Genomic DNA, 22,547 nt, shown 5'->3' with positions numbered 1-22,547 from the left:
GAAACCCCGGTTGCACGTCTTAATATGGACTTGTGAAAGAGACTCTGGAGACGCATGACTGAAAGTTCACCGGAGACTCCTGACTGAAAGTTCCGGGGTGTTTCACGGAGTCGGACGCATATTTTAGCGCCGTCGTCGCATTCGCTGCTACGTGTGAAATGCTCGAGGGGGAAAGCGTCTGATTCACGCGCATGATGTGAGCTATAAATTCTGACCGGGTTCACACACCACGTCTTATTTTAGTGTTTCTGTCTCTCCTCTAGCTGATGTTTAGATGTGCGGCAGCGGGATTCTCTCCAGTTTTTTCATTATCTGAGGCTTCTGTGTTAAAATCCATTAGCTGGATCGTGATGTTCTGCTCTACCAGACCACATTTAAGGTGCGAGTACATGAGAGGGGGAGAAATGGAAAGCGAGATAGCTACAGGCAGACGCTCGTGTCTGGGCCTTAATCTTCTTTCCCTCTTCCATAACTTCCCAGGTCATTCAGGTGAAACTATATCCACATGTACCGTCTCCGTTTACTATGAATAGCACCGGTTTTTCCTTTACATCTGCTTTCCACGGCACTCGTTTTATGTTGCCGTATAATCCACAGACCATAAAGCAGCATAAAGATGGTTCTGTTCAGTGAACTTGCCGGGAGAGGGTCTGGGGGCTTTGGTCTGTACTGTTGTTGGGGGCGGCAGAGAGAGAGAGAAGAACCGCAGATCCTAACGGTAGATATTGTTAATTGTACCTCCGGGGACTTCGCCTGCACTTCACAAGCTTTTCCCCTCCTTTATTTCTCCACTCCAGAATCTATTATTTAGTCTAAATTTTACCCTTCTCTCTCTCTCTCTCTTTCGGTGTGTTTCTCCTCTTACTCGGCAGACGGATTTAATTACATCAGCTTCTTCTGCAAGGGGGGGCACGGCTCCGTTGTCCCATCGATTTCTCGGTTTGAGGGTGTTTCGTTCAAAGGTGAGGTGCGAGTCGGTGGGAGAGACATCAGTCATGGACAAGCTGGGGGATGAGAGCCAGTAGGGACCGGTGGACGGACTGACTGACTGACTGACTGACCAGCTAGCTGCTTGGTTGGCTTCTCCAGATTCTCTCCTGATGAGAAAGACTGGAATGAAGCGCCTTGCCCATGCCATCTTACACGATTACCCAGAGCTTCTTTCCTCTCTTTCACACCAAGAGACACACAAATGCATGCACACACACACACACACAATATATTAAAGTGCATGCTGTCCAACACACACCTCAGCAGCACCAAATCCTCCCTCAGAGGCATCAATCAAGGCTGCGGCGGCTCGCACAGTGAAGCGGAATGACTGTAATGGCCATTCAGGACGCTCCCGCAGCCCGGCCCCACCCCCCCACCCCCCTCCACCCCCCTGCTGACCTTTTCAAGCCACTTAAGTGATGGTCACCGCTATCACACTCTCAGATAGATTATTCCCTCACTTCGATGGACACCGAGGGCCCCGCGCTAACCGCCCGGCTGCTCTATAGCCCCCTTTTTCACGGCTTTATATCCAATCATTTCACTGCTGGGACGGCGGCCATGCATCAGTGGAGCGGGGGGGACGACACTCGGGGAAAGCTGCCATCGTTACCATATCAGCATAACCGCTATCCGTCCGCCATCTCAGTGTAATGTAATGTCTAGGTATTGTGATTAGCCGGATGGGGAGATGGTAGCTGGTGGTGGTTGGCGCTGAAGATAAATTATGTAGGGGTAATGAATTAGGTATTATGCAAATTGTGTAATGGAATAGTGCAGGTTTACAGCTAATTATTGGAAATAATGGCTCTATTTTTGCCGTGATGATAATTGCTCATTTCTTCTCTTTCTTAAGCCAGCTAAGGGAGCATTGAGATTTTCTTTCTTTCTTTCTTTCTTTCCTTATTTTCTTCTATCCTCCCTTCTCTACTTCCTTCAACTGCATTACCTCCCCTCTAGATCTACATCTTTTACTTTATTTTATCACTTTATTTGATCACTTATCCTTTGCAGATTCTGCTGAACAAGTAATAGTAATAATAATAACTTTATTGATATATCACTTTTCTTAACAATTGTTACAAAGTGCTTACACAAAATAAAATGGATCATGTAAAGAATAAAACAATAAAATAAAAACAAAAGATAAAATATACAACATAAATACTCACATATGAACATCAATAAATGAACATGAGTACATAAAGAGTCAATAATAAAACTGAATTAAATGTATAAATAAAAGAATAAAAGTCGGTTAAAAGCAAGTTTAAAAAAGTGTGTTTTTAGTTGATGTTTAAAAGAAGTATGTAAGATGGGTGACCTGAAACCACCACCGTTGTTGGGTGAAAACCTTGTATCGCCACAATGTCAACTTCTCAGGAACTAAGAAACACAGCCATGTTTTTGATGACTATGCATTTTTGACATTATCCAGTGGGTTCTGAAAGGGTTTCATAAGCCCAACAGGTGTGAGAATGTCCTCAACCCATAGGGGACCATGCAATCCAGTTGCAGTGAAGAGTTACAAGGTCATCACTGGACAACAGCAACATTACCTGCACTGTCAGGCTGTCTGACTCCTCAAAGGGGAAGGTTTTTAAGGTAGCACCAGTTCCAGAGATAGGTGATGTATGAAGGAATGTGGAGAGAATTGGTAATAGTTTTTTTTCTTTTATGCTCCTCTTCCTGGATAAAAAGGGGGCAAGGGAGGAGAGGAAGAGTTAAAAGCTATCAGCGAGCTCTCGGTCTCTGAAGTGCCTGTGCTGTCACTTTGTCTTCTGAAGGCCACGGTTGTCTCTTATCTCTCATTTGGCAGACGCGGAGTGTCATTCTCTCAACTCGCTCATTAAGTGCTGTTTGGTACACCATTATCTTGATATATATTCCACTTATTCCGCAGAATAGGCTGATGAATCAGGATCTGTGTGACACCACACAGGAGGTCCTTCCCTGCACTCATTGTGATTGCAGTCTATGAGGTAGAAATGATCCATAAATAGGCTAAGGAAGAGGTCTGACACATTATGCCAGAGACCATAAATCCAGAAATGTTTAGCAGAGATGCATAAAATGAATACATAGTAGGCTAGTGTAATCGAGGAGGTTTATGCAGGTATATTATACAGCAGAGGTTCTCAAAGTGGGGTCCGGGGACTGCCAGGGGTCCCAGGGGGTCTGCAGCAAAAAGAAGAATAGTTTAATTTCACTATTGTTTCACTCTAGATGTTAGCATGATGAGAGAATGTATAAGAATTAGCATTTTCATAGGTTTGACTGCACCATTCCCACCTACAGTCAGAGGTGGAAAGTAACTAAGTACATTTACTCGAATACTGTACTTAAGTACAATTTTGAGGTACTTGTACTTTACTTGAGTATTACCATTATATGCTACTTATACTTCTACTCCACTACATTTCAGGGGAAATATTGTACTTTTTACTCCACTACCTTTATTTGATAACTTAAGTTACTAGTTACTTTGCAGAGTCAGATTATTAATACAAAATATAATCAACTAATAAATTGTGATGGATTATTATAGATTACTGTAAGATACCCAGCAGTATATAAAGTAGTGGAAATCAGCCCCACCTTTTCCGGCTCCAACATTAAAGTGATGCTTACACATTATTGCATCAATAATTCTAATTCAATAATATAATATATACTGTATTATTCTGAAATGGGCCATTCTGCATAATGAGTACTTTTACTTTTGTTGCTTTAAGTATATTTTGATGCTAATAGAAAACTATATTTATAGATTTATACTGTGGTATTTCTACTTTTACTTAAGTAAAAGATGTGAGTACTTCTTCCACCACTGCCTACAGTTTATGCAATTCTTTACTAAAATACATATAACCCTCTCTCTCTCTCTCTCTCTCTCTATATATATATATATATATGTATATATATGTATATATATATATGACTAACAACAAAAATATTTTCCGCGGGACAAATATTTTCAAATGGGGTCCATGGTCCAGTGTGTTTATTTTTAGGATTCCTTGACATTGAAAAGTGTGGGAACCCTTGCTGTACAGTGCCCACTTCTACCTATGGGGCAAGTAATCACTGACAAATGAGCAAATGGGAGCAGTAGGCAGACTGCCCAGTCCCACAAGCAGCACACTTCCTCAGCTGCAGTACACCACTTAATGTTCTGTAGGCTTTACAGTAGTAATGGATCATTGCTCACTCATGAAAACATTGGCTGTGCAGTACTCAAACCTCGCTGTCGTGCTGCTAAACCTTCGCTCAGCCTTATCTTCTTTGCGAGGACACAGGCACATAATTTTAATCATAACCCTGACCTCGCACAAATCCGCTTTGTAGTTTCGGAATGTGGGTGTACGTAGCACATATACTACTAATCCCAGGATCCTCTGAGTAGGACCATGATTTCTGGGACGGTGTTGCCAGGGGGAAGGTGGCGCCTGGGACCTGTTGGAAATGACAGCTGAAGAAATCGGATTTCACCACAGGGATCAAAACAGTAAACCTAGAAGATAGCGAAGAAACTCCCTCGCATCATTGTGTAAAGGGTGTGTGCCTGTTTGTAATATTTGACCGCTGTAGCCGGATAGCTAATGATTTCGCTGTGATTCGCTAGCTCGCGAGCTAGCTGAGAGACCTGAGCTGAGTGCATGTGTGCATGTGTGTATGCATGAGTGTCAGTGTGTGTGTGTGCGTGCGGGGGTGCGCGTGTGCGCGAACGTGTGTGTCGCTGCACTTATCCTCACTGTCCCCACCTGTCATGTTAGCCAGCAAGCTAATTTGATAAGGCTAGCTGGCTAATATTGGCTAATAACAGAAATTAGCTGTCTCTGGGCGAGGCAGCACACATCGACCTTATCACTGCAAGCCAAGTGATCTGCAAATAAGATAACAAGGATATGGATCCGACTAATGCGACTCAGGCTAACTTGTTATCTTATAGGAATCAACTCATTTGTAAAATTAGCTAACGTTGACTGTCAGCCAGCCAGCAAGTCGGATAATTAGCCTGGCTAATAGCTTAGCAGCTAACAGTTAGTAGCTGGCGAGCTGGCTAATTGACCTAGTTTTGTGGGGCAGGAGCCATGTTGTCATTCCACTAGACTGAGCTTTGTTTACATTTCGTAAGCATGGTTAACATTTTTGGCTTATTACTTTTATAACATACCATTGTATCTAGTTTATAAAGAGCACAAATGCTCAATAAATGTTGTATTATAGTGTAAATATTGGTCTTCCGCTAAGCAATATAATGCTTACACAACATGTACTTAAACAACGTGGTTGCTAAGCAACATACAAGTACGTGTGTGGTGATTGTCGGTTAAAGAATGGTGGCTTTAGCTAATGTTTATGACCATTAGTGACATCCTGCTTCTGAAATACTTGTCACAAAGTTTAATTTTTCCAAAAAATATTATTTATTAATCAAGCCTGTCACACCCACCTTGTCAACATCACATTTTCCCCTATTAAAATGTAATGTTAGTTGCTTCCTGGTCATATGTCCCTCTACAGGTGTCTCCCAAAGCCACATGAAGCACATGAGGATACTGAACACAAGGCAGGCATTAGGCAACATTGAAAACATGTACGCTCAACAACAGTAAATCAGGCTAAACATAGGCTGTAAGACACATCCCTAAGACAGGTCAAACATGGGCCACCAGTTGATTCTAGTCCAATGGAGTTAATATCAGCATTGTAACAGGCTCATTTGTCCCTTGGGAGATGCCTTTAGGCACAGAAAAGGCTATTATTATGATAACAAGACCTTGAACATGTAGACTAACAAACCTAAAACCCTCTACTGCTCTTCCTCACCCCACAGGGTTGTAGTAATGGAGTCCCTGATCAGTGCGGTGGCGCCGCGCTCCCCGGCCCCTGCCAAGAAGCCGTCGGAGGTGGACTTCCGGTCGGGGGCCACCCTGGAGCAGCTGTCGGCCCAGGTGTCCGAGCTGGTGCTGCTGGAGCAGGGTGAGTTCGGAGACCAGACCGCTTTGGAGGTGCACACCGCCAAGGACTTCATCTTCAACATGCTAGGTAGGCCTGCAACACACACAGGAGAATGTCACTGACCCCCAGATTGATTTTCATGAGACCGCTGACCCCCAATTGATAAGAATTTGCTCTAAGGAACCCCAGCTGAGAAGGTTTTTGTGGATAGGTATAATTTAGTATAGAGTCATATAACTGTTGGTGGAGTAGCTGGAGTCAAAATTGTGATCCTTATATATTCTCCCATTGGGCCCATTGTCTCATGAATGAAATAATTGGGAAATTAAATATTACATTCCTCGTTTTGCTGGGGACCCCCTGGAAGTCCCCGGACCCCACTTTGGGAACCACAGCTATGCACACACTATGCAGGCGTCAGAATCAGATTCACTCTAGTCGCCAAGAGTGATGAATGTGCAGAAATTGGTCATGGATTGGTGAAGAGAAATATTTATAGTTTACAGAATTTGACCGTAGATACTGACATAACGTGATAAAAGGACAATAGAACTTCACATACAAAGCATAAAAATGAGGTTACAAATACGATTGCAGCTGTAGAGGGAACTTTAATTCATTAGTCCGGTCAGTAGTGCATTTGTCTAGTGTATCATGAGGTTGTTGAAGTATACTGAAAAGAATGAAATGCATGAAATAAAATAAATAAGGTGCACTGGAGAAACTGTATTCCCAAGGCTGAAAATTGTTGCGGTTTGCAAAGCCTGAAGGATGCAGCGTGCAGACATTGTAAGCAGTGCAAGATAGTAACAAGTAATAGCTCAGGCAGTTGGTGATATAAGAAGCGCAGCCGAGTATCTTCAAGCTACACTTGTCAGCCTCACAAGTCGGCGGCTCCAAATGGCAGCGAGATGTAAACGCTCCAGTAATCTTGTAAGGTGACCCCACATCAGTAAACTGCACACAGCACGCTCATGTTTACCGCCCCGGCCCGTCTGTGATGCTTTATACCCGAAGGATACCAAAGAGACGAGAGAGGGAAAGATCTAACGTCGGTGAGTCCGGCTTTCTCTGCTCGCTGCTGTTTGGGAGGCAGTTTGGATTTCACTCTGAAGTTTAGATTTGTCTCTTCCTATTTGTGGAGAAGTGTACATACCCGACACCAGAATTTCATTTGGGCAAAAAGGGCAAAGCTATGCTGTCTCAATTAGTTGGGATGGGACACTCTTCTCTGTCCCACTTTGTGAATCAGGCTGATAAGACAGGTGTATTTTTACATTTAAAATGGGTTAAAATGGGTTGTTTTAAGACATGGAAGATATGTACTATATCATGCAGACATGATCAACACTAAGGAACAGATGGGTCCTAGTCCCACTATAGACTTAGCCTACATTGAAATGATGGGCCAGGTACAACATAGACAGAGACAGACATATTGTTATCATCAAATTAAGAGACACTTTGTCCATTTATAAGACACAATATAAGACACAATATAATTTTTTAACCGGATATGATCTCTGCAGGTGGTTCAGTTTACCTGCTACTTAAGGCAGACCTCAGACATTCGAATCAGTTGGGTTGCCAAACGGGGATAATGAACAAATAAGCTGTGATCCCAAGATATATTTTACCGATTGTGCACAATTTAGAAGATCTTAGCTGGAAGTGAACTTGCAAATTAGAAGTCTGTCAAATGCAAATTAGATTCTACACGGTGCATTGGAAAACAAACACATATATGGTTCATATTTTGATTATAAGTGGCCCTAGGCTCTCTGTCATCCATCCTTACTGACGTACATGAAGGACTTCCATGACTGAGGGATGGGTTTGCTGAGGCAGTAGACAGAAGGCTGTCCCTGACATATTGTTTATGACTGCTCTCAGTGGTGAGGGAAAAAGTGAAGTGTGTTTGTTTGTCCAATAGGTGGCACTCTCCCCCCTCCCTGCCGTCCTCTGTCATCCCACGCTCCCTCCTGTCACCATCGCTCCGTCCCGGCGCGCTGGAAACAAAGCGTCTCTGGCCCCCGTCCTGATAGATTTTCGTCCTCCTTTGTTTTGTTTTTTTCCCAACTGTCTTTCTCTGCTCGGTCATTTCTCCTCCTCTCGTTCTCTCAGCCGCCTCCTGTCTTTCCGTGTCTCCCCTTTGCATTCCTCATCCCTTCTTTTTCGATTCCCCTCTCTCTCTCTCTCTCTCTCTCTCTCTCTCTGGTGGGGCCCTCGGTGGTTTGTCATCTCGAGAGGCAGCACAATGCAAAAGTCTGCCGCGGAACTAAGTCCTCTCTCCATCTCCCCACATCATCCCCGTGTAACAATAGCCACGGAGAGAGAGAAAGAGAGGGCCTGCGTTCGGCTCGGCCCATTGTTTGCCCCAAAATATCATAACAGGCGCTTTTTTACTAATCCAGTCAAATATTGGATTAGCTGACAGCCAGCCCTCGTGGATCTCTGCGCTTCTCCTCCTCTGCTCCGCCACTCCTCTCCTCAACCAGCCGCGATAGCTTAATCAAACCGGCTGCCCCGGGGGGAAAAATCACACAGAATCCAAATTGTACCCAGGCCTATTTTTCCCCCCCTTATTTCATTGTATCACTGTGCACAGGCGAAGATTCCCTTACCTCCCTCTGCGATATCATAAACTTTTAACTCCTTTTTTTTTTATGTGTATTTCTGCATTTTTATTTCTGGTTTTATTTTTCATGCTCCCAGTGCGAGGCCCGACGCTTTCCTGTTTGTCCCTTCCCTTCCCTCCCCTCCCCTCCCTCCCAACTCAATTCCCATCCTCTCACTTGGTTGAGAGCCTCTTCTCCGGTATTTTCATGTCCCCGTTCCTCGCCGCCCGCTGCGACAGCTACCCGACTGTGTGAAAAGGAAAAAAACCCCAAAAACCTAGTGCTTCTTTTTAACAGAGGAGGAAGACGGTTTGTGTCGTATGTTAAGTTAAGCACGCGGTGGTAGCTGCATTAGCAACGCCGCGTCTAACAAGGGGCCCGCTGAGGATGAAAGGCAGCGAGTATCGGCCCCTCGATGGAGTGGCCTTGTTAGTGCATGCTGGACTGTTGCAGGAGGCATCATCGTAGCTGTATAGGTGTGTGTGTGTGTGTGTGTGTGCACGCTCCGCTCGAAGACATCAGCGGTTGTGGCTGTTCTTGCCAGGCTTTTATAAAGTTTGAGCTGCAGCGGGATCCCCACTGGGCTTTGCACACTGTCAGGGAAAGGAGAGAGAAAGAGATTAAACACACACACACACACACACACACACACATACAGAGTGAGTTTCTTCACAGCCTGACAGATCCAAGAAGAGACTCGTATTTACCCTGCGTTTGAGTAAACACCATGGGTTTTGCCTTCAGGGGAGCGTGGTGGGGGCTACTGTATATATCTTTTGAGAAACAAAAAGCGTGATGAAGGCAGAAATAGACCGAGACTGCCAGCGAACCAGCAGATCTGCTCAACTCGTGTGTGCTGGGGCCTCCATGTACCGCCGACCCAGCTTGCCAGATCTCTTATAGTTTGTTAGCCGGTTTGACAAAGTTTAAAATGTCACGGATGCCACCCCTGCCTCGCGGATAAAGACGTCAAAGCGCAACCCGAGCCGAGACGGAATACAAACCTTTCGCTCGCCGAGATTTTACAGAATCGGGCGTTTCACTCGGGGAAAGAGGAGCGGACACGGATGAAAAACACTCCGAAGTTCATGCCAGCCCAGCAGCCTGCCACGTTCCCTCTTCATGCAGCGCGCCAGATCTTCTCTTCGGCTGCCAGTGACCTCCGCTTCCCCTCTCCCTATCGGGCTCATTACATCAGCCCCACTTTGTATTTTTTTGTTTTTCCCACTTCGGCCATTTAAACTGTATGCATGTTCGGGGCTCCAGCAGCGAGAGGCGGAGGCGGTTAGAGGGAGGGGGGGGGGGATGAGTTGGTCATTCCCAAGTCAAGGCAGGCACGAGTCAAGAGTTCACCTCCGAGCTGAGATGGAAAAACAAAAACCAAACAAGACAAACAAACAAACGCTGGTTTATGTATGTGTGTGTGTGTGTGAGAGAGAGCGAGCTTATGCATGCGAGCCTGCATATTTATATATCTGTGTGTTTGGTTGTTTTGTCTGCGTGCCAGTGGAGACATCCTCCTTCACAGTTAGGTAACCCCGGCAAAAAAATAAATAAAAAAACCCAGAAGTCAATCAGAGTGGAGTAGCAGAGACTACCTGGGGTTTTCTCTGGGCAGTAGACGATACCTTTATGTTGGGTATATTTACCTAGCAGCCAAGTTCTCCTCCCAAACTTTCCCCCCTCTCCAAGGGTACACAAACTTTGATGTGTTCTATGCATATGTTATTTGGAGAGAAAAAAATATCCTCAATATGCTCAATTTGAACCATTGGAGTGGCAACTTTGCCCTCGGGAATGCGGTTCACTTAGCCGAGCTAGCCGCTGGCCTCCTGGACGGCATCTTCCTGGTAAATTGATGGTGATTGGATACCTAGCCACTGGCTGTCTCCAACCGGGGCCCAATGGCACTGCTGGTCTTATCTGCCAAGTGATTTGCGGCATGATGGCGTTTCAACTGCTGCCGCCTGCCTGCTCTCTGCCATGTTGGACGGCCCGGCTTTGATGCTCCCAGTTGGGCTGTAGTTTACAGTGCGGGCTTGGGGTTGGGGGACCCACACGGCCACTCTAGCTGAGTAATGATGTGTTAATGCTTCCAGTTCCTCCACTTTGGATCTGGGAGCCTGCCTGGGTCTGGCAGCCCACCCACTCCCTGCCCCCCGGGGCCCATCACTGCCATTGTTATTCTGTCTACATCCACCGGGGGCCGCTTTTGATAACGCTAAGTGTAGAGCGATGTGAGGAATTGTAGTCGTGCCCAGTGCATAGACACACACACTGTGTGTTGAAAAACTGCATACTCTCGGTCTTCCATGGCACGTGGTTGCCTATCCATGATCTAAACCATAATTAGAAAAATGTTTCTACAGTTTGAAAAAGGTTATTATCATAATGCAATCTAATGCTCAAAATTGACACCCACAGCTTTACTTCTGTGTGAAGAAAATACAGGAAGTACAAGTCCAGTTTGCCACCAATAGCCACATTTTGGGGGCCCGGAAAACCTGTGAAATGTTGTTGAAACAGCAACAATGTCAACATGACCATTTTTGAGGCCAGAATGACTCATGAAGCACACACGTCAATGTCAATGTGGCCAGCTTCATTAAAACTACTGGTACCTAAATAATGTGATGCTTAATTGATCTCTGTAGAGCAATTCTCATTTCTCTTGCCCCTCCTCTAGACAAAGGTCAGAGGTCAGGGTCAGCTACAGAACCGCATCCCTGGTGCTGGTGGGACTTCAGTGTCTTGGTCTAGGGCACTTCAGCAGGGACGATTCTTGCTTGAACCCTGGTCATTCGGTTGAAGGACTCTCTAACCACTAGACCACCCCGCTGCACAAAAATAAAAATCAAAAATGTAAAAATGACACTCATATTCCAGTGGTAGGGGCTTATCTTTTGCTTGGCCATGGGATGGGAGTGTATATAGCAGCCATTAAAGTAGAGGCGTCGAGCTGGAAGGCATTAATAGCTTCCTACCTCCCTCCTCTCTGCAGGTGGTTCAGACTCACCGTGTCTGTCATCACTATCAGCCCTGTTTTCCGTGGTAAACACACATACACATTCGCACACAGGCATACACACACACACACATGCACACACACACACACACCTGGCCCAATGATCTGAGACATCCACCCAATCGGATTAAATTGGAACATATCCATTCCACCTTCTTTAAAAGGCCTATTTTGAGCTAATCTCCCGGCTTGATATGAATTCATAAACGGCGAGAGAGCGGAATGGCTCACCTTTCAGCGGCTGGGCTGTCTGGGATTAATCCCGCTATTAGCGAGCGAGGGAAGGCTGCACGAAGTGCCTGTTGAAAAGCGACGATAACATCCAGTCGAGACTGTATTAGTCAAGACTCGTTTGTAATGGATCGAATCGCTCCTTTCAGGATGAGGCTGTTTTTAAGATTATTTTTATGGCGCTCTCTGTCGTATTAGATAGGTTTCCTGCTGAGAGCGAGAAAGATGGGAAAGATGGGAGACAGGTAGAGAGAGGACTTGCGACAAAGTTTGAGAACCAGATTCCAACACACAGCCACCAGCCCCTCCCTACTGAAGTGTCCTTAGGTTCCCTGGAGCAAGGCACTTAACCCCCAACTGTTCCAGTGGAGCTGGTAAAGGTATTTCATGCTTCGGAAATTGACGCAGCAGAGTGTACCCATCCAAAATGACGCAGTTGTGGCCAAAACAACTGGGTGCGTTCGTTGCATGTGGGAGTTGTGTCCGATTTCGCGCACTCCTGAAATTTGAAGCATTGCGGCCCGTGTCGCAGTTCCGTCATCGCGGATCGGCTGCACCAAGAGGAACCGGAACTGGAACCACTGTCTGTTTCCAGTGGGGTTTTTTTCTTGTTGGGGGATGCGGAGAGCTGAATTTTCCGACAGCGGCGCTCAAGTAATGGAGTTTTCAACCGTGCGATCGTCATGAGAAACGCAAGAAGCATGAATGCCAAGGTTCATGGACGCGCTGCTGCGTTGGTACGGAGCGCGTTCGCGTTCAGCCACACAGAAAGCGGGAACCAGGCGCTTGGCTGCGGCTGTACCACGCAGCTCTCAGGTGTGATTGTGTGGAACTGTGTGAATGTGAGGCACGGCATTACTGAAAAAAAGACTGTGTTCAAGCTGACTTTCCCTGGATAAATAAAGGTTAAAAATAAGTACATAAGGATGCGATTACTAGCTTGCCCTACATCCCCCTTATAATGCGGCCTAGCTTATAGAACAGCGTCACCTTTTCAGACCCTCTCTCCCAGCAGCCTTCTCAGGCAGCACAGTGCATACAAGTCTTCACCTTATTTGGAGGAATCCCATTTTCCAGAGATTTACGGCGCTATTTTTGGACTCTATCAAACTAGAGGCGTGTGGCTGAATATTCTCACCCTACTCTGGGTGTGATGAAATGGGACTTCTCTCCCATGCTGCTGCTGCTCTGCTTCAGGGGGTTTGTCCACTGTGTCACATTGTGGCTTCATCTCTAAAAGCGCGCATGGCTGCGTGCACTGTGTGTGTTTGTGTGTGTGTGCGTGCACGTGTGCATGAATCACGTTGCTGTGAGCTTTTCCATTCCAAATTAGCTGTATTTTGCTGTGTTTAGTGCTAACAGGTATGAACCAGAAAATGTGTCCACACACGTAAAACTCCACTGAATCCTATTAAGGAAAGTATTAGTGGTCTTCTTTCTATCTTTGACATACTTAATATCACAAATCACGTCTGCCCACAATCATAAGAATAACCTCTGTGAACTTTGTTAAAGGATAAGGCTGGTGTTTTTTAATGCATTGCTTACCGTCAATAGGCTAAATCTTATGAAAATAACAAAATCAGCAATGATTTTGTTTTGCCAACAAGTCTCATCCATGTAACCTGTGCCCAATGCAGCCATGTCCCAGCAGCCATAGAACTCCATTGTATTAAAAAAACGATTAAAAACACGTCAAAGAGCCATGCCGTTGCTCTGGGCAACATATTTCATCATCGTGATGCACCAGGCCAGCTGACTTTTTCCTCAAACAACTTAATAAGCCGGCTGTAAAGACGTTTGCGATCTCAGGAAAGTAGTTCCGTAGCACCGAAAATAGTCCCCGGCGTAATGTAGAATTTGTTCCCATTTTAATTTGATTTGGTAATAACTACAACAGCCTGACTTTTCGTGGTAACAGTTAGCGATTTTTAAAATTGAAACTATGTCTTTGTGAGCTGTATTTCAAGGTTTTTATCCTACAATTGGAGCCAGTGACTTCCGGGTTGACGGCTAAAACGGTACGTGGGAAGTCAGAAAGTAACAGGAGTAGAGCAAACGCATTGTTGATTTTGTTATTTTCATAGGATTTGTTGACGGTAAGCAATGCATTAAAAAACACCAGCCTTATCCTTTAAGGTTTGATGCTCAAATTCTGATCACGATTCTGATGAGGACTGGCCGTATGCTCACAGGGAATTTCTCTTTCCAGAGGCAGTTTCTTTTTCTTGTTATTTTCAGTGGAAAGGTCATGCTGTCATACCTTCCAGACACTGAGAGCTTAGCATGTTTTAGAAATCCAATATATTTTAAGCAAACTTTAAGTGAAAGAGTGCCACGCTTCAAATAGGTCTTCAATAAGAGCCACAAGTTGTTCCCCCAAACAAGTACTGTAAGGGTATAAATGGTAAAATCAATTACATAAAACCAAGTCTATAAAAGTCCATCAGAAGAAGCAATTTAATTAAAGGTGCTACATATAGCATTTTGTGTTTCTCAAAAATTAGGACCACATTTCTCATAAACCCCTTTGGTTTCTTTACAAAGAGGATGTTGTCCCCCCTCTCCCTACCTGTAAGAGCAAGGATAAGAGCTGATAACAGCCCTCGATAACAGTGAAGATGCATTCTGACGAGGAGTTAAAGTAGTTAGAATAGTGGAATTATATGTTCAAAGTAAAACGGTTCCAGTTTTGTAAGCAGTCCAGCAGATTCCCGTGAAATTCCTCCCAGTGGCTTACAGTGTAAAATTAAGTATAGAGGTAGAGGCTGCAAATCTTCTTGGGGATGTTCTCGTTTGTTTAAGGAAATGATACTTGTGTCTCAAAATTAATGTAGTGATGATTTATTGATGTTAAAATGCTACATGTAGCATCTTTAAAACAACATATTGATTGATATTTGACATCAGCATGTGATGGGATGTCTCCAAAATGCATCAGTCTGTCGCAAAAAGAATTAAATCTTAAATAGAACAAAGAACCTTCCTGGCAACACTTTTGATGTTCGGTTTCATGTGACTCCCAAGAGCGCTTTCTTTTCTTGTCTTGACACATCAAGCTGTTTTTGGAAAATCACACTTTATGAGCAAACCATCTGTAATGCATGAGTCACTTTTCAACACATCCGAGTGTGGATCAGTCGGGGTCAACACATCCTGGATTCTTTTAGCTGCACTGATTCAGCATCTGGGCTTATTGCTCAGCCCTCCTGCTAACATATATTACAATTAAAATTACAGCACAATTGCCCATATGTCATGATCTAAATCTCCAAATAAGAGAAGTAGAGAAAGAGAACATTACCCCCACATCTTTTTTAGTGGAAACACTGGATCAGATTCAGGCCATAGTGTGGGAAAGCCTTTACTGTGACCACTCTCTGAGGCCGATGGAGTTACCAATAGCCATCTCATGGGCCAGTTTCACACACATGAAACCGGGTCTAGTCTGAGAGCAAAAATAGTTGCACTAAAAAGTTCCTTCTAATGGAAATCTACATTCAAAGACATTTCTTACAGGATTAGGCTTAATCCGTGTCTGTGAAACCAGCCTAGTCTGTCTCCATTCCAGCTCTATTCTCAGTATGGGTGTGTGTACAGGCATATGTGTGTGTGTGTGTGTGCGCGTGCTGGCAGATGCCCAGTAAAGCAGTGTGCGGCTGTTGATTTGAGAGTTTGCATTAAAAAATAGATTGCGTTCTTTGGAACATCCTCAAACTCCTGCAGCCAGTGTGGAGATTGGAGAAGCCTTGCTAATTGACACACAGTTTTTTCCTCAGCTCTCTCTCTCTCTCTCTCTCCCCCCCTCTCTCTCTCTCTGAAGCCCCTGTTGGAGAGATAAGACACTCTTTATTCTCTTTTTCATCACTCTTTTCCTCCTCCTCGCCTATTTGACCCAATTTATCAGCGGCAGATAAAGCCAAACAAATCAGAGAAGTCACAGCTTTAAACTCTTTGCCCTTTGGCCGACTTCTGATCCGCTCTTCCCTGTGACACTCACTCTCTCTCTCTCTCTCTCTCTCTCTTTGATCTACCCATTCAGCGCTTCCCTCCTCCTCCTCTCCTCTCCCCAACTTCACAGATTTCAATTTCTGATAATCGATTGGTCATAATTTGTTTCACAAGTCGCATGCGCGCGCACAAACGCAGACCTCAAGTAGAGGAGATGTGAGATAAGTGTGTGTGTGTGTGTGTTGGGGTGAGAGTTGGAGGACGGAGCCCTGGAGGCCGTTTCAATTTGTAACCTCACATAGCAACAATATTGAATATGTGAGGCAAGTCAATACTTGTCTCAATGTATATTTGGAGGCATCCTGTCTTCACTGGAGATGCATGTGGTGTTCCCATTAGATAACTTAAAAATTAGATTTCCCACATTTTCTCATTAGCGAAAGACAGCAGAAACAGAGAAAACAGTGTTTCTCTTAATTTCCGTTCCTGCAGTCGCCTCGGAGAGCTTGCCAAACAGATTCTTTTTTTAATAAGTGACAGTTACAGAGTTGCTAATGGAGAAATCCTGAGGAACTATGCTGTTCTGGATGAGGTGCGACGGGAGCCACAAGGAGCACAAGGGGGAGCCCAAGACTGGAGCCCGAACAAGGGAGGATGGGCTGATTCCTCTGCTGAGGAACGAGCAGGTTCAAAGCACGCCGTTGCATACTTTTCCTCTTCATCTTCTCCCCTTCTCTCTCCGACTGCTCCCCCAGTGGCGGCGTCAAATGAGACGCTTTCATTTTGTTCCGCTTCAAAGAGAAAGCGCCAGAGAGATTCTCTTCAGCAAGTTTGACTTTGACTCCCGCTTTACTCAGACTCTCTTGCTCATTTTTGGTCTCTAGATTTTTTTTTTTCTCCCTTCTCACCTAGTTTTTTTTATTTTATTCCCTCAAACTGCGCTCTAACTTTCTGTTATGACATAGCAAACGATTGCGTGATATTCTCAGGAATGTGGATGTGTGTGTTCCTCACTGGTAAAATGCTGCAATTAATTTGATCATTGTTTGATTTTTTTTTTTTTTTTCTGCTCCTCTTCATATTGAGGTGTGGATAAGTTGTAAGCATCATTGGCTCTTTCCTTTAATCTTGCCTTGTGTCCAACTGCTACAACTGCTATCACTCTCTCTCTCTCTCTCTCTCTCTCGCTCTCTCTCTCTCCCTCGCTCTGTTTGTCACATGTGCACACACACACACTTCTGCACACAAACACACACACACACGCCTCTACATGAAAACAGCACGGGGTGTTCGGCCACTAGGGTTGTGTGCCCCTTGTAATTGGATGAGGGGAATCGCGTTAGGAGCTTTGCGCCCCCAGCCATGGCCTGCTGGCTTGGTCTGATGCTCCCCGCTTCAGCTGTCTGCAGCCACTTACTCCCCTGGAGGGATAAACACACACACATGCTCTTTCTCCCCCACCAGAGGGCACGAAGGGGGTCCCGGTCGCCAAATAAGCCCACGTTTTACCTCCAACCTACCTACAGCTCTAGACCGGGCCAGGCCTCTGCCACAGTATCAAGCCTTTCTCAGTCGCTCTCTTAAGCTGGCAAAACATAATCTACTTGACTCCAATACTGCGGCTCCCATGGGCCCAGAGCCTGGGAAGTTTACAACACAGCTAAGTAGCCATAAAGGGATTTGGTGGCTCTGGGTTTTCTCATATAAACTGTTTAGGAGAGGAGAGTTTGAGGGTTTTGCTTTTTAGCACTCTGGGAAATGACGGTGCAGCCGGGCCTAAAATGGGACAGGAACGGGATCGATAGGACATTACTGGCATTGAAAGTTTGACTTTGACGTTTCCTTTTACTCTCTCGTCCGTTTTCAATCTATATTTCCCTATTTCCTTGTGTGAACGGGGCTCTCCCTCTCTGCCAGTCGTGATGCGGTGCCCCTCTGTTTGGCTACTATATGTGGACAGTCTTGACTTGGGTAAACTGCCGGTCACTGAGGGAGCAGTTAATTTCACACACACGCTCTCCTCTGTCAATATTACCGCAGCTCCGGCTCATAAATATATGCAGTACCTTTCAAAACAAACTTAAGCCGCGCTTCTGGAAAATTTTATATGCTCATTGCTCGCGGAGCTGCTGCCTTCTGTCTCTGTAGCCGGTGTGCGTACGCCAGGGTGTGTGGATGAGCCTCTCCGTGCATGTGAATATGAAATGCATTTTAATGTGTGTGTGTGTGAGAGAGAGAGAGAGGGAACACTACTCCAAAACTTAACGCTCATTGCTCCTAGCAGCGGTTCTGCTCTCGTTTCTGCACATACCAGTGCCTTTGAATATGAATTTTGCTGAGTGTGTGTGACCGATTGCCTCGTCTCTCTCCCCCCCACTGCTCCAGGCTTAGTCCAGAAGGTGGACCAGCGCCTCCCGGTGGCCAACGAGTACCTGCTGCTGTCGGGCGGCGCCCGGGAGGGCGTGCTGGACCTCAACCCCGAGGACCTGGGTGACTACGCCAGGGGGGCCGACTTCGACCTGGACTTCACGCTGCTGGTGCCCGCGCTGAAGCTGCACGACCGCAACCAGCCGGTCACGCTGGACATGAGGCACTCGCCGCCCTGCCACTCGTGGCTCAGCCTGCGCCTCTGCGACTCCAGTACCCTGTCCCGCTGGAGTGTCTGCTGTCAGGAGGAGAACGGGCTGCCGCCCGAGGAGGAGGACGGGGAGGAGGAGGGAGAGATGGGTAAGGAGGAGGAGGAGGATGAGGGATAGGAGGACAGTATAGTGAGGAGGAGGGCGAGGTTGAGGAGGAGGGAGAGATAGGTAGTAAGGAAGAGGAGGAAAGAGTGGTAGAGACAAAAGGGTTGAAGGGAAAGACAAGGAGGAAACTTTGGATAAGGAGGGGGGTAAGGAGTGGGAGGTAAAGGCATAGATGAGGATGGATGCAAGAGTAATGGGTTGGGATGATCAGTGCAAGGACATAGGAAGAGGAGGGAGGGAGAAATGGGTAGGAAGAGGAAAGAAGGAAAGGATGAATGGATGAAGCGAGAACAGAAAGAGCAGCAGGGAGTGGAAAGTGAAATGATGGGAGGAAAACAGGTGCAAGAGGAGGAGGGGCGGGACGGGACTGATGAGAATTTGAGAGACGAGGATGGGTAAGCAAGGACGAGGAGCGGAAAGATGGAGAGATGCGTTAAGAGAGACGGGGAGGAGAGGAAGAGGAACGGGGTAACGATGGTGGGCGAAAGGAATTGGGGGGGGGGGGGTGATTGAACTTGGTTAAGGTAATTTGATGCACGATGTTGTGATGCAATTTTGCTTCTGTAACTCTTCAGCTGGGCAGAACGAGAGACGCCTCCCCCGGAAACAACCGCTGAAACATTTATGAGCGTAACTTCCCAATCGAAAAGTTTGAGTGTGAAACTTCCAAGATAAGAAAAAAGCAATGACGTTTATTGATACGGATCTCTTTAATTTTCAGCAATTTTGAAAGTACGTTTCACACATTCTCTGTCGTATTTTCCTAGTTGTATCATAACAGCGTTTCCCACAGGCATAAGAAGGCAGGCATAGTCAACAGCAGAAACAGATGCCACATGCATCACAGCAAGTGCTTAATAGCTGCATACTGTGTACACTCCATGTTATGAGTTCAAATCTGATTTGAATCCGTTGCAGCATGGGCATCCCCACCCCTCTCATTTTCCTTTCCTCTATACTGCATAGATACAGGTACAGGACAGGTATCTAAAGCTCTGTTCAAACTGGATAAGTATTATTGGGGTAGGTCCTGGAATTGTAATTATTACCAACAGCATCTGTAATTTTAATCCAGTGTTAACCTGCCATGTCCATATTTTTTACAAGTACAGAAAGGAAAACAAGTGCAAATGTGCTCAGTAGTGCGCAGCTTTAATGTGTAATCGATATTGCTTCAGCGTAGTAAGATAGTGATCCATGACTGTACACATAGAGCCAGTGTAGCAAGATTGTGATCCTAGTCGTCCTGGCTCCTGCACAGCAAGATAGTGATCCATGACAGTGGCCACAGAGCCAGTGTAGCAAGATAGTGGTCCGTCACCCCTAGACACCATCCAGCCAGGATTAGCAGCGATTAGTCCTAATCCGGAGCAATTGCCTACTGTTTTTTTGACAAACTCAGAGCAGATTGTCATAACACATGTAGGCTACAAGCTCAGGCAGCCTGATGGAGGCGGAAGCATAGGGGATTTTTGACCTCAGTGCAAATGCAACATGGAGGAGACGCATGCGAAGAATAAAATCAATAAAATCCCTTCGTAAATGAAAATGTTGCAACTTGATGTGATTGATCTCTTGTATGGCAGCCTTTAGTAAGTAGGTAGCTATTTAAAGGAATGGTTCACCCCAAAATGAAAATTAAGTCATTATCTACTCACCCTCATGTCAGTAGACATGACTCCATTGAAGTTTGTAGGACCACCAAACTCACAGCGAGTTAGTCTCAGCCTTCACCCAAACGATTGAAGTTAATGGGGCCATTTTTCACAGCTCCAAAAAAGCATAAAATGCCCCAACCTGAGATGGGACGACAGGGCCTAACTCGCTATGTGATTGGTGGTCCTAGGAACTTTAATGGAGTTTTGACTGATATGGGTGTGAGTAGATCATTTACATTTTGGGGATGAACTTTTCCTCTAAATCTAGATTCTAGTGTCACAGACAATTGAGCAATTGTTCTTGTGAAAGAAAGTTGTTGGTAGTAGCAAAAATAATGCTTGTTTGGCCAGCCAGCTTGCACATAAAAGTGGATGTGTAGATTATGGTTTGCATCTGGTCTCCGAGCAGTAATTTGAGGGAAATAAAAGAGATCTTTTTCTCGTGTAAGCAGTCCTCTGATGGAAAGACCCATAGCATTCATTCCTCCTCCTCTCTCCATTCCCTCCCCAGGTAAAGGCTCCATCTCCTCCCTGGGTTCTCCTCAGTCTCTGGACGGCTGCTACTTCTCTCCGGCCCTGGTGACAGACTGGTTCTGGGGCGTGGTGAGCGAGGCTGTGGAGGAGCTGAGGCGCAGCCCCCAGAGAGGCATCCCCATCCCGGACCGGCTGGAGAGGAACGGGCCCCTCACCACCATCATCCTCCAGGTACAGACTAGGCGCTCCGACACTGAAACGGTGATAAAACGAAGGCAGTCGGACTCATTATGTCGGAATCGATAAGGGACGGCAAGCTGCTTAACTTTCGCATTCTGCTCTAAAATTGCTCGTTTAAAGAGGACATTTTTGTGGTGCAAAATCAATATCGCAGAAAATTGCAGCCTGTAAATGTGTCTTGGATTTTTTTCATAAATGTTAAAATGATTGTTGAGAAAATCACTCTGCGACAGCGTTGTTAAGGGGAATAGAAATTTGGGGACCGAGTCGATGAGATCCTAATAGTCCGCCGCCGTCCTCCCCGCAGGCCGGCTCCAGCCGGGTGCTGTACGACCTGCTGCCTGTGGTGTCCTTTAGGGGCTGGCCCGCTGTGGCCCAGGGCTGGCTGACCGCCAACCACTTCTGGGACGGCAAGATCACAGAGGAGGAGGCCATCTCCGGCTTCTACCTGCTGCCCTGCTGCTCCCCGCTGGGCGGCCGGCCCGACAGGGAGTGGAGGCTGGCCTTCTCCCGCAGCGAGGTAAGCGGATCGTTCCTCCAGCATTCCTTGTGTCTTTCGTTTTTTTCCCCCCAACTGATTAGGTCAGATGAGCTGAAGACTTGAGAGTCGCTGCAACATGTGGCCACCTTAGATCAGGGTTAAAGCATCAGCGCAAATGTTATGGTTTTCATCAAGTTCTCTTTCTTTGTTGCTCTCTTTACTCCCTCTTTCCTTTATCCCTTCTCTCCTACTGTACATTCCTCCCTCTCTTCCTCCGTCTCTCATCATTCCCACCCTGTATCTTCCCTCTTGTTCCTCCCTAATTCAGTACTGAGAGTTGTCCTCTTTCTCCCTCTCTTACCACCAGGTTCAGTTGAAGAAGTGCATCCCCTTCCCCATGGCCCAGGCCTTCCAGGCAGCCAAGGCCGTGCTGTCCCGCATCCTGGCCCGCCCACGCACCGGCCTCAGCCCCTACCACCTCCGCACCCTGCTCTTCTGGGCCTGCGACCGGCTGCCCTCCGCCTACCTGTCCTGCCCCGACCCGGACACCCCCGCCCGCCTCCTCCTGGGCCTCCTGGACGACCTGGCCCACTGCATCCTGGGCAAAAACTGCCCCAACTACTTCCTGCCCCAGTGCAACATGCTGGAGCACCTGTCGGACGGCCAGGCGCTGCTCGTCGCCCGCAAGCTGGCCCACGTGCGCTCGGACCCCAGCGAGCACCTGCGGGCGGCGCTGGACCAGGCCCAGCAGGCGGGCCAGCTGAAGAAGGAGGCGGCAGCCGGCACCAACGGCCACGGCTCGCCCGGGCACCACCCGGCCAACGGCATCATCTCGCCGTCGGAGGACAAGCTGGCGCAGCGGCTGCAGCAGCTGGTCACCGAGAACCCGGGGAAGTCCATCTCCGTCTTCCTCAACCCCGACGACGTCACCAGGCCGCACTTCCGCATCGATGACAAGTTCTACTGACCGGAGAGGGGGGGCGCGGCGGGGGGGGGGGAAGCGTGCGCGCGCGTGTCCTGGTCTTACAAACACACGCTCTGAAAATGCACACGGTTTGAGACGCGAAGTCGGAGGGAAGGAGGCTACACTGCAGGCCTCGAACCGAACACACTCTTCCTGTTTTCCACCCCGAGGCTAAACGCTAACAACGCTAACACATCAGAGCC

At 46.7% G+C, this 22,547-nt stretch overlaps 1 protein-coding gene across 1 annotated transcript; it reads left to right on the top strand.

The window, feature by feature from the left end:
• Positions 1-5,825: 5,825 nt before the first annotated feature.
• On the top strand, positions 5,826-22,347 carry tmem102 (transmembrane protein 102). Its single transcript, XM_071530713.1, has 5 exons — positions 5,826-6,045; positions 18,169-18,510; positions 20,697-20,890; positions 21,207-21,419; positions 21,748-22,347. The coding sequence occupies exons 1-5, from the start codon at positions 5,844-5,846 to the stop codon at positions 22,345-22,347; spliced, it is 1,551 nt and encodes a 516-aa protein (XP_071386814.1). The 5' UTR covers positions 5,826-5,843.
• The last annotated feature ends 200 nt before the right edge of the window (positions 22,348-22,547 follow it).

Source organism: Centroberyx affinis, unplaced genomic scaffold, assembly GCF_046629955.1.
Source record: "Centroberyx affinis isolate AG114_WGS23_722 - 3 ecotype Tasmania unplaced genomic scaffold, CSIRO-AGI_Caff_v1 ptg001962l_1, whole genome shotgun sequence".
In the NCBI taxonomy this organism is placed as follows: Eukaryota; Metazoa; Chordata; class Actinopteri; order Beryciformes; family Berycidae; genus Centroberyx; species Centroberyx affinis.
The sequence above is the reverse complement of the archived record's forward strand: the minus strand, read 5'-3'. Positions and strand labels throughout refer to the sequence as shown.

Bases quoted from the DNA above. Each gene is read 5' to 3' on its own strand.
- tmem102 (XM_071530713.1), top strand. From the start codon at position 5,844: ATGGAGTCCCTGATCAGTGCGGTGGCGCCGCGCTCCCCGGCCCCTGCC. The intron at 6,046-18,168 runs GTAGGCCTGCAA...CCACTGCTCCAG, and splicing joins CTTCATCTTCAACATGCTAG to GCTTAGTCCAGAAGGTGGAC. The intron at 18,511-20,696 runs GTAAGGAGGAGG...TTCCCTCCCCAG, and splicing joins GGAGGAGGAGGGAGAGATGG to GTAAAGGCTCCATCTCCTCC.